The following is a 12495-nucleotide window of genomic DNA, read 5'->3' as shown; positions in this document are numbered from 1 at the left end:
CTACTAATTCGCGCGCACAAACTAGCTACTACTTCGCACGCACGAGCTAGTATTTCACATGCACGAACTAGTATTTTGGGCGCATGGGCTACTACTTCATGCGAACGAGCTAATTATTTGTGCGAACGAGCTACTACTTCGTGCGAACGAACCACTTTGCGCGCACGAGTTACTGATTCATGCGAAGGAGCTAGTACTTCGCACGTACAAGCTACTGCTTCATGTGAACTAATTAGTACTTCATGCGCATGAGTTAGTAGCGCACTAAATATTAATTTCATTTTGAACGAGCTACCACTTTGCGCGCATGAGCGAGCTACTACTTGGCGCGCACAAGCTACTACATCGTGTGAACGAACTAGTACTTTGCGCATATGATCTACTAATTCGCACGCACAAGCTACTACTTCATGTGAACGAATTAGTACTTCATGCACATGAGTTAGTAGCGCACTAAATATTATTTCATTTCGAACAAGCTACCACATCAAGCGTATATGCGAGCTACTACATCGCGCGAACGAGCTACTACTTCGCGCGTACGAGCTTCTAATTTGTGCGAACGAACTACTACTACTTTGTGCACACAAACTAGTATTTTGCGCGCACAAGCTACTACTTTGTACGAACGAGAGCAACTAATTCGCGCGCATCAGCTACTACTTTGCGCGAACTAACTAGTACTTCGTGCGAACGAACTACTACTTCCCACGCGAACTAGTATTTTGGGCGCTTAAGCTACTACTTCGTGCAGACGAGCTAGTACTTCACGCGTACGAGGTACTACTTCGTGTGAATGAATTAGTACTTTATGCGCATGAGTTAATAGCGCAATAAGTATTCATTTCATTTCGAATGAGCTACCACATCGCGCGCATGAGCGTGCTACTACTTGGCGTGCATGAGCTACTACATCACGCGCATGAACTAGTATTTCGCACGTATGTGTCACTACTTCGCATGCTTGAGCTACTACTTTGTTTGAACAAATTAGTGAACCGTTTATGTCGAACTGCTTGGATTTTACGGTATAGTTCAGCTGAAGACCGTCCTTTGCAACCCTGCATACAATAGATCATAAAGATACTGTACCTTCGACCAGGGCGGGTTTCAGGTTGGTCTCTGTGATGTCAGTTCGGTTGTGCATGTGAATCTCAAAAACACACAAAAAACCCTCAAATTAACACATAGTAGAGGCAGAATAAACCAGAATCATCACAGATCAACACATTATGTACACCTGTGTTCACATTGGCAGCAGTGTGTAGTATTTATTTTAAAAAAAGTTGTTTCAAAAATTACATTTTTGAGTCCTTACAGTGCTATTTTTGTCATCTAAACGCATTGTTAAGGAAGTTAATAAGTACAAACATTTGTATGATTAAAATAAAGGCCACTGGGATGACATTGCCATTAAACAACTTAGAAGTTGTTCAACACAAAGTGTATTTGTAAGTGTATATATTTTTCCACCAACCAGTCGTAGCGCCTCCTCCCAGGCCGCGCCGGAAATCAGCGCCAAGATGGCCTCTTCACAGTCCTGCGGGTTCACAGAAATCACACTGACTGAATTATGGCTACTATCACAGATAACTAAAAGTTGTTTTGTGCAATTAACAAACCTTGGCATATTGGTCCAGCAGCACGGCTGCCTCCGTGTAGCGTCGCTGTTCGCTTAGCTTTCCTGAGGGAAAGCAAACAAATAAATGTTCTCATGCAGTGCCGCGCAAACATCTACAGTGCCTTGCAAAAGTATTCGGCCCCCTTGAACCTTTCAACCTTTCGCCACATTTCAGGCTTCAAACATAAAGATATAAAATTTTAATTTTTTGTCAAGAATCAACAACAAGTGGGACACAATCGTGAAGTGGAACAAAATTTATTGGATAATTTAAACTTTTTTAACAAATAAAAAACTGAAAAGTGGGGCGTGCAATATTATTCGGCCCCATTGCGTTAATACTTTGTAGCGCCACCTTTTGCTCCAATTACAGCTGCAAGTCGCTTGGGGAATGTTTCTATCAGTTTTGCACATCGAGAGACTGACATTCTTGCCCATTCTTCCTTGCAAAACAGCTCGAGCTCAGTGAGGTTGGATGGAGAGTGTTTGTGAACAGCAGTCTTCAGCTCTTTCCACAGATTCTCGATTGGATTCAGGTCTAAACTTTGACTTGGCCATTCTAACACCTGGATACGTTTATTTTTGAACCATTCCATTGTAGATTTGGCTTTATGTTTTGGATCATTGTCCTGTTGGAAGATAAATCGCCGTCCCAGTCTCAGGTCTTGTGCAGATACCAACAGGTTTTCTTCCAGAATGTTCCTGTATTTGGCTGCATCCATCTTCCCGTCAATTTGAACCATCTTCCCTGTCCCTGCTGAAGAAAAGCAGGCCCAAACCATGATGCTGCCACCACCATGTTTGACAGTGGGGATGGTGTGTTCAGGGTGATGAGCTGTGTTGCTTTTACGCCAAACATATCGTTTTGCATTGTGGCCAAAAAGTTCAATTTTGGTTTCATCTGACCAGAGCACCCTCTTCCACATGTTTGGTGTGTCTCCCAGGTGGCTTGTGGCAAACTTTAAACGAGACTTTTTATGGATATCTTTGAGAAATGGCTTTCTTCTTGCCACTCTTCCATAAAGGCCAGATTTGTGCAGTGTACGACTGATTGTTGTCCTATGGACAGACTCTCCCACCTCAGCTGTAGATCTCTGCAGTTCATCCAGAGTGGTCATGGGCCTCTTGGCTGCATCTCTGATCAGTTTTCTCCTTGTTTGAGAATAAAGTTTGGAAGGACGGCCGGGTCTTGGTAGATTTGCAGTGGTCTGATGCTCCTTCCATTTCAATATGATGGCTTGCACAGTGCTCCTTGAGATGTTTAAAGCTTGGGAAATCTTTTTGTATCCAAATCCGGCTTTAAACTTCTCCACAACAGTATCTTGGACCTGCCTGGTGTGTTCCTTGGTTTTCATAATGCTCTCTGCACTTTAAACAGAACCCTGAGACTATCACAGAGCAGGTGCATTTATACGGAGACTTGATTACACACATTTGGATTCTATTTATCATCATCGGTCATTTAGGACAACATTGGATCATTCAGAGATCCTCACTGAACTTCTGGAGTGAGTTTGCTGCACTGAAAGTAAAGGGGCCGAATAATATTGCACGCCGCACTTTTCAGTTTTTTATTTGTCAAAAAAGTTTAAATTATCCAATAAATGTTGTTCCACTTCACGATTGTGTCCCACTTGTTGTTGATTCTTGACAAAAAAATTAAATTTCATATCTTTATGTTTGAAGCCTGAAATGTGGCGAAAGGTTGCAAGATTCAAGGGGGCCGAATACTTTTGCAAGGCACTGTAGCTCAGTCTATGGCAGCCAGTGAAATAACATAGACACCATTCTAGCAAAAAATGTCGGTTTAGTGGAAAGTATTCGATAGCAACGTGTGTGACATCTTTTCAAAACAATACCGATTCTTGGCGGGAGCATATCGATAATTGCGGAACAAAGTAAGGTGGTACCTCAAGATACGAATTTAATCGTTGATTTAATATAATGATTTTCTTATATGTAAATCACCTAATTCACTGCTAAAGCATCACCACACCAACACGCCCTCTTGTGGCGCTTAGGCATAACTAGTTTATTAGGTTCCAGCTCATTCTACAGACGTTATCACATGACTACTCCAGCTCACAGAGAAACGCAGAGTGCTATAAGACGAGCTAACTTTGGAAGCTATTGCTTGCAAGCTAATTCATAGTCAAACTTAGTTACATTATTATACTGCTGCACATATATTATGTATGCCACTGACAGCCCTGGACGTCCAAATTTCCTATTTATTTTCAATGGCATTCACATTGCATTGATGCCAATGTCACAGATGCCAATGAGGGTTATGCACGTTAATGCCATTTACCATGTACGTTGATCCTATTGATGTCAATGTACTTAGACTCCATTGACGCACATGTAAGTCGATGCCATTGACGGTCATGGATGTTTAAAATTCCCATTCATTTCCAATGACATTTACATTGCATAGACACCCATGTACACAGATGCCAATGACGGCCATGTATGTTGATTCTTTTGATGCCAATGTACTTGGATTCCATTGAAGCACATGTAAGTCGATGCCACTGAAGGCTGTGTACATCCAAATTTCCCATTCATTTTCAAGGGCATTTACATTGCATTGACCTGATGTCACCAGGACATGTCCCCGAAATGTCCCCAAATGAATAGGAAGTAGCCTGATATGACCAGGACGTGTCCCCCAAATAGACAGAAAGTGACCTGATATTGCCCCCGAAATGTCCCCAAACCATTCTGGGCAGGGATCCCTATAGTAATTTCTCCAGAAATTGCAGTTTCTAGCATTGTATATAGGGCTGCAGCTATCGATTATTTCAGTAGTCGATTAATCGATGAACTAGCTAGTACGAATAATCGAGTAATCCGATATGGAACGTAAAAAATTTAAATACCTGATCTGAGCCTCAAATGGTATGAATAAATAAATGATCATCTAAGTACAACAATATAATAATTGGCTAACTGACATAGCAAAAGTCAGCTAGCTTAAATGCTATAAAATGCTAACTTTATTTTTTTTAACAATGCTCTTAACAAATGGTTCAAACACATATTCCCACAAAAAACGGCTAAAGACACTGATAAATTAAATTACGAATGCATTAAAAATCCTTAGCTCAAACAAAAACTTAGCTTATGTTGGCCTCAACATGGAGCAGGATTGCCATGTGAAATGAGTTATATCATATTCACTGTTGCCACCAGAGGACAATGTATCCACCTCAATCAAATAACTAAACGCAAACACTTTCAAAACAAACCATTACAATGCCACTTTAAACGAATACTCGAAGCAGCAAAATTTTTAACTCGAATTTTTTTCTAATCGAATTACTCGAATTAATCGATTAATCGTTGCAGCACTAATTTTATGTATTATCTTTCGTAAAATTAATATTTTGTGCACCAGAGCTTTCGTTATCTCGAGATACCACTGTATCACGATATACAGGCATGCAAACTGGTTAGGTGAAAAAGGTGACAAAGTAACATGGACACACGGCATGCGCAGAAAAGTGCATTTCATAGTGCAACCAGAGACATCTCGAATTAAAAACAGTACATAATAATTTAACATATACAAGTCAATCTCTCATCCTGAAATCAGAACATATAAGACGCATTAAGTATCAAATTATACAAAATCTAAATTATAAAATATACAGTATGTCCCATTTGCATTAAGCAGAGAACAGCTGTACAGCATAAAATATAAATGTACAGGTACAGTATAAATTCCATTCACTTAACTATTATGTGTAAGATAGATAGATAGATACAGTGGGGAGAACAAGTATTTGATACACTGCCAGTGGGTTTTCCAACAAGTATTTGATACACTGCCAATGGGAAAACCCATTGGCAGTGTATCAAATACTTGTTCTCCCCACTGTAGAATAAAAAAAAAATACAAGTCTTCAAAAGCATTAACTGTAGTGATCATAACTTTATTTACATTCAACCAAAGCAATTAGTCCCATGGTCCTTAACTCCGATTGATAGGGCATCATACTGGATAAACAGACGTACACCTGTAGGCTGTTTTGTGAACGGGGGTGTGTACGAAGAACGCGGGAATGGGGGTACTTTCAAATGCAACCTGTAGCGGAGCTCTCCGGTTTGATAAACTCTCGATGGCTAAACGAATGAAACGACCTCCACAACAAGGCAAAACTCTTCCCTTTATGTAATTATCGGAAAGTATAGAGGGGCCTTAAATAACTCGTTGTCAAAAATAACTGGTGACCATTCAGAACTTTACTGACAAAGCCCTGAACATGACTTGTATGGAAGGCACTAGTTCATCACTCTAGTTACCTCATTGCTCATGATTTTTGTTTTTTATCGTTGACAAGCGCTTTACAAAGGGGCCTTAAATAACTCGTCACAACGCCAACTGGCGACAATTCAGATCCCAACTGACGTTCGCTAACTTTACTTACAAAGCCCTGTGTGAAAGGCGCTAGTTAGCCCCTCCGCAGTTAGCGCTACCTCGAGTAACCGCGTTCTACGAGGCGGTGAAATATCGAGGACTATCTGAAGTCAGTTATCAAGAAATTAAGCGAATACTTGTGTTATAGACACCATTACAAGCGCAGGAATTGATCGAACAACACGATTGAATGATTTATGAAGACTATTATAGGCCGTCACTCAAACTTTTAGCTTTAAGAAGTTAACCATTTTTGACATTAATCCCTTACCTTGCCGCAATTTCCAACGGGTCCGGGCGAGAAGCTGGGATGGGGAGGGGTTCCGCCTCCTCATTGCTGATTGGTGCTAACTGTGCTCACTATTGTCAGTCATTTGTTGTCACGAGAAGAGAGTGGCGGTGATAGGTCTAGGTCATCGGACTAGAGTGTAGTTTTGAGCATGGACTACAGTTTTGAAGTTAAGTTTCACTCGCTCGTTGACACCCGCCCCTGATCCCCCCCCCCCCCCGCCCCATTTTTTTTCTCCTCGGATCTACGTGATTCAGAAGAATGACCCATTTTGATTTCAAAACGGCGAAATTTCGCCGAAAGGTGGCAAGTTTGCATGCCTGATAAATCATTGTATCAGTGGTACCTCAAGATACGAACGATTCAGTACACAAACAATTAATGATAAGATGTGTCAAGACAAGACGGTACCACAACCCCAGTTTAAGACCCAAAGTTACCTGCAAGATCTCGCGCCAGGAGTGCTAGCTGGTCGTCGGGCAACGGGATCTGCTGCGCCACGCAGACGGCGTTCTTCCAGCAGGCACCGGCGGTAAAGGCCTGCAGGGCGCCGTTGAGTTCGCCGCATCGCCATAGCAGCAGGCCGGCTTGCTCTGCCTGATGCTGCTCCAGAAGATGCTGGGCGTAGGCACAGCTCAGCGCCTTAGGGGAGATCGCGCATTCGTGAGAGGAAGCTGAGCAGAGAGCGGAGGACCGTGCCGTACCTTGTGGTGAGCGCTGTCCACTGGGTAAAGACGCAGCGCTTGGTTGTACAGTTTCTGCTCTTTCACCAGCTGCAAAGTTTCTGGGAAATGCTCCTCTCCTAAAATGATTGACATCGTGCATAGCATTTCCACCAAGTTAACTCGCAAGGTCTAGGATATTCTACAGTACAACTAATAAACAGAAAAACAAGCTATTTTCATCCTACTGCTGTAAATCGGAATAAGTTTATCACCAGTGTTGTTAAAAAAACGGCGTTAGAGTAAAACAGCGTTTCTAACGGCGTAAAATGTGTAATCTAATGAATTATTTTGTCCGTCTTCGCAACGCCGTTACCGCAACTGAGGATGTGAATGGGCAAGTTACTACAATTTGGTTGAATGAAGCACGTGATGTCAACAGTTGATTTTGTCACACATTGGCTGCACCCTCTCTGGAGAGGGTAGAGCGGGGGGAGGGGGTGGTGACGCCGCTGCAAACGCGAAGATTAGAGCTGAAACGATTCCTCGAATAATTCGAGTAAATCCGATTTTAAAAATTGATCGAGGAATTTTCTCCGCCTCGAGCAATCGTTTCATTTTGCCTGCTCTAAGCATGACGTTTTGCCCCGACTACTTTTAACTCATTTGCTCCCAAAAACGTATGAATACGTTCTATTTTTAATTGTTTCAGTGTCCCAAAGATGTATTCACATGTCTTTTACATTTTTTGCTTTTTTTTCACAAGAGACATCTCTAGCTTCTAATGCAACTTATCTCCAAAGCACAATGGTGAAAATCGATTTTAAAGCAATAAAATTGGCCACTGGAGGGCAGTAGCGCATTTGGTAAGACCTGCAACCCGATCCAACGGAATAAACGGACGGGCCGCACGGCCAGGGCGCCGGCGGAAGACGACCGAATGGACGACCAGGACACCAGGCACGGGAAGTCCGAGCAGGATGACCGGGACCACCAGTGCAGCGACTATGCCGTTGAGTCTGTGCTGCTCACCGAGAAGAGCCCAGGCCGCCGTGCTCGGCCGCTCACGTCCCCCGCTAACCTCCAGTGTCCCGCAACTCAGCCGGAAACGCGCACAGCCAAACCAGTTCCACCACAGAAACACAACATGCCCCACACAAGTTCACTAGGCGAACTTCGCCAAGAGGCAGTGGTCACCACAAAAGAAAGACTCAAAAAAATCCATCTTGATGATACAGGTGGCGATGAGGGAAAAGTTTACCCCAGCTGTAGCGGCCACAACAGTGTCGTCTCTCAGTTCAATAGTTTAGCTATGTGTAAATAAATTGTTACTTTGCTATCAAAACCTCTATTTGTCTTGTTGTTTTTGTTATTTTGTAGAAGGAAAACAGCATTCATATGTTTGGGATGTCACAAATCAAAATGAATATAGAGGTAACGACATAGAAGCTGACGAAAGCGATGAGAAAGGCACCGAGAAAAAGCAGAAAATGTCAAAAGTGTGGGAGCATTTCAAGCTGGAGACCAAGGCGAACACTGTTGTTTTCACTGTAAGGCAGCACTCGCATAACAAGCACCTCTTCAATGCTGCAGCTCCACCGAAAGCATTCCGTTTACTCAGAGAGCAGAGGAGCGATACACGGGACAAGGTAAAATTAAATCAACGTAGCGCTAATAAATAAGATTTCCGTTACTGTGGGATGAAAAAAAAAAGAGGTCTTACCACTTTTGCTTAAGTGTGTCAGAGCCTTGCCGTAACGTTTTAGGTGTTTGTCGATGGTGTAGCGCTGGTAGTTTACCTCCATGCTCTTTAGTGTGTTCAGGAAGGGGAGATACTCTTTGGGGTCCTGGGCACACAAAGTGGACAAAACTATTCTCATTAGGCATGTCCCCATCACATATTTTTGCGCGTGAGTCTGAGTCACTTTTGAGGATTTTCTACAAATGAGTACCGATAAATACCTCAGAAAATAGCATATCCAAATGTCTCCACTCCCCAAATTTTAACAAATTTATCCCAACATCATAGCCATTTAATCAGAGCTGGATAGTAATGTGTTGCACTTACTTCCTTTACATAAACATTATGTGTTACCTCTGCGTAGGGGTTGCAGGCATTGGCGAGGAGAGGGCGTGGATGGAAGCTATTGTACTGTGCTGCGGTGTGTTTCCATGTTTGGAGGACAGAGGGCGCTATCACAGTGATTTTGACTGCGGTGCTTACGCATTACTAATATAGTAATGATCATGACTTAATAACCTTGATAAGGGCACTTGCTCGTTGTGTTTTGGTACCTTTTGTGATTTCTCTGCCACCATGAGCACCAGATCGAAGTCGTACGTCCCCAGCGAGTGTTCGTACAAGTCGTTGACGTTGACGAGGAAGAGGAGGTACTTCAGCGCCTCCTCTGCGTTCACGCCGCAGTCTCCTTCGGGAGGCTTTACTGCAAACATTATGACAACTTTAGATTATTTGTTATTGCCCGAGCACCAAGTGTGCGAGGGCCCCTATTGTAATGCAAATAATAATTATTATTATTTTTACAGGGCAGATGAAAATAGCCAATTTGGAGGCCTTAACATGCTCGAAAACTCACCCATATTTACACATATTGTACATGCGTTTTGGTGTAAATTTCGACAGTTTTGCGAAAAAAAAGGGCTGTCAAAATTATTGCGTTAACGGGCGGGAGTTAATTTTTTAAATTAATCACGTAAAAATATTTGACGCAACTAACGCACATGCCCCGCTCAAACAGATTAAAATGACAGCAGTGTAATGTCCGCTTGTTACTTGCTTTTTGGCGCCCTCTGCTGGCGCTTGGGTCCAAATGATTTTATGGGTTTAGCACAATGAGTGAGCATGGAGTAATTATTGACTTCAACAATGGTGAGCTACTAGTTTATTTTTTGATTGAAAATTTTACAAATTTTAATAAAACAAAAACATTAAGAGGGGTTTTAATATAACATTTCTATAACTTGTACTAACATTTATCTTTTAAGAACTACAAGTCTTTCTATCCATGGATCGCTTTAAGAGAATGTTAATCATGTTAATGCCATCTTGTTGATTTATTGTTATTATAAACAAATACAGTATTTATGTACCGTTTGTTGAATGTATATATCCGTCTTGTGTCGTATCTTTCCATTCCAACAATAATTTACAGAAAAATATGGCATATTTTATAGATGGTCTGAATTGTGATTAATTACGATTAATTAATTTTTAAGCTGTGATTAAATCGAACAAAATTTTTAATCGTTTGACAGTCCTAGAAAAAACGTAACAAAATGGGTCAGTGGCGCCCCTTGAATTGTTCAAATAGGCCTGTTTTTTTCAATGTAGAGTGATGAAATTTGGGGAGTCGATACGTTATGCAAAACCGCTCTAAAAACTCTCTTGCACCCATATTCCAAATCCAACAGGTATTTTGGATTGAATGTGAAATTTATATTGATTTACAGGGTGCATATTTGAGACCTTGGCGCCTAGTAAGTTAGTTGGATCCTCCTCAAAATTGGTGAGAGTGTTCATGAGACATATATAAGATCTAAAGTTATCAAAATTGTGAGTTTCCATTCACGGGCCTAGCTTGGGTGGGATGCCAAAGTCAGCCTTTGTGTGGCAAAACACCAAATTCAGTAAATGACGAATAACTCCCTGATCCAAGGTTCAATCTTTTTCAGATCTGGCATGTACAGTGGGGAGAACAAGTATTTGATACACTGCCAATGGGTTTTCCCATTGACAGTGTATCAAATACTTGTTCTCCCCACTGTATGTGAGGTATCCCAGCCTGAACATGACTGCATTGAAATATTACCCATTAGGCCTGGCGCCCCTTGCTGGGAACAGGAAACACCCTTTTTTTTTTTTTTGAGACAGGCTCCTCTTCCAAGGGAAAAAAATCAATTGACCTAAAACCTGCATCAGGGGGAATGGTCCAAACAGAAAAGACCCTTGCCATTTTGTCTTGCCACAAATTCTGAACAGTCATTACTTGGCAGATATACAACATATCTGCACCAAACTTCCCGTACTTGTTGAGAGTCGTAGCCTGAAGGGTCGTGTAGGGATCATTTGCATACACCCTACAGCATCAACTTGTGGCAACAGAAAGTCACTCATTTTACTTATACATGTCCAGTTCTTTTCAGGTTGGTCATTGTAGTTACAAGAATTTTTTTTTATAATACTACATTTTAAGGCGCGTGTCCACATGTCTCTGTCTGTTGCTGTGACGTTCCTTTGTTCACCATTAAAAGGAAGTAGATTTCTTCAGGAACTTAGGCAGCTTAGAGAGCCATGAAATTTGGCACTCTTGGTGGTATTGTCACAATTAGAAGATTCATTTTGGTTTTGAATCAGTGCGTGGCTGCAGAGCTCAGTATCGCCACCTTTTTTGTTGGACCCTCTTCTATAGGGGTTTTTCCTCCTAGGTGTGTGAATGTATTTCTAATCCCCCCAAAAAAAGAGGCAGGTTTCGAGCATATTAGGTTCTCATGAGATGATGAGAGGGGGACGATCTGCTACTACCCTGACCTTCCTGCCGTCTTGAGTTGCGCCAAACTGCGAGTGGCCGTTCAGTCCTGCTTGTAAGGCCTAGTGTTTCACCTGTATTTGTTTGTAAACTATGTTTTCAAAAACTAATACCAAGTATTGCAAGTTTTCTCGGGGAATTATGGATTTTTTTTAAACATGTCGTGATGCATTTGATGTGCCCTACAGTGGCTCGCTCACCTCGAAGTTCATGGACTTTCTGCAGGGCGGTCTCCAGCTCAGGAACGGTTTTCTTTACGTGCGCCGTTAGTATGGAAAGACAAAACCTGATAATGGCGATAAAATTACATTTTTAGGTAGGCATCATTACTTGTGAGAAATGACTAATACTATGGATGTAACAGACTGTAACAACATTTATTCAATATGCCCTAAAAGAAGTAGTATGAAGCATTTGCTTATTAAAGCATACCCCCATTTTCTATTCCTGTTATCAGTCCACCATATTACTAGTCGTCATTTTAAAAAAGAAATTAAGTAAATGACCATATACAAAAGATGAAAAATAAACACAAAATCAATAGGACCTAGTCAATAACAGATTTGTGAAAAGATCCTATAATTATTTCAAACCCTTCCTTGTCCCTACTCCCTGTAAAAACCATGTGTTTTTACCACCTGATAAACTGGGTCATGCTTGGACATTGCATCCCTAACTAGTACACCACAACAATACATACGTTAATGGAACTACCAGGTGGGAAAGTCTTACTTGTTGGGATCTGTGGCTTCCATAGCGCTGAGTAAAGCGTCGCACACCACATCCACCTTTTTGCGCCCGAGAGTGTGCGGCCGCTGCCCTGGAAGCGGCGCGCATCCTTCAGGTTGAGGGTACATGGTCGTGCTTGTGTCCTCCTCCCTGGAAGACAGGATGCAACATTAACTCAAACCCTTAAAAATGAACTCTCAGTGGTTACTCCTCTTGTGACAGTG

General features: G+C 41.9%; 1 protein-coding gene across 2 annotated transcripts in view; it reads right to left on the bottom strand.

Annotated features, from left to right (window-relative positions):
* elp1 (elongator acetyltransferase complex subunit 1) overlaps positions 1 to 12495 on the bottom strand; it is a 48002-nt gene that overhangs the window by 10073 nt on the left and 25434 nt on the right. For both annotated transcript variants that reach the window (XM_057850746.1, XM_057850747.1), the window contains exons 22-30: positions 12275 to 12421; positions 11743 to 11828; positions 9291 to 9439; positions 8719 to 8842; positions 7038 to 7135; positions 6774 to 6975; positions 1623 to 1684; positions 1478 to 1540; positions 1093 to 1153 (exon numbers count right to left, since the gene is read on the bottom strand). In XM_057850746.1, coding sequence (XP_057706729.1) covers positions 1093 to 1153; positions 1478 to 1540; positions 1623 to 1684; positions 6774 to 6975; positions 7038 to 7135; positions 8719 to 8842; positions 9291 to 9439; positions 11743 to 11828; positions 12275 to 12421 — 992 coding nt within the window. The remainder of the gene's footprint in view (positions 1 to 1092; positions 1154 to 1477; positions 1541 to 1622; positions 1685 to 6773; positions 6976 to 7037; positions 7136 to 8718; positions 8843 to 9290; positions 9440 to 11742; positions 11829 to 12274; positions 12422 to 12495) is intronic.

The sequence above is a fragment of the Corythoichthys intestinalis genome, chromosome 11 (genome assembly GCF_030265065.1).
Source record: "Corythoichthys intestinalis isolate RoL2023-P3 chromosome 11, ASM3026506v1, whole genome shotgun sequence".
Classification (NCBI taxonomy): domain Eukaryota; kingdom Metazoa; phylum Chordata; class Actinopteri; order Syngnathiformes; family Syngnathidae; genus Corythoichthys; species Corythoichthys intestinalis.
This window is presented reverse-complemented; position numbering and strand designations above follow the sequence as displayed.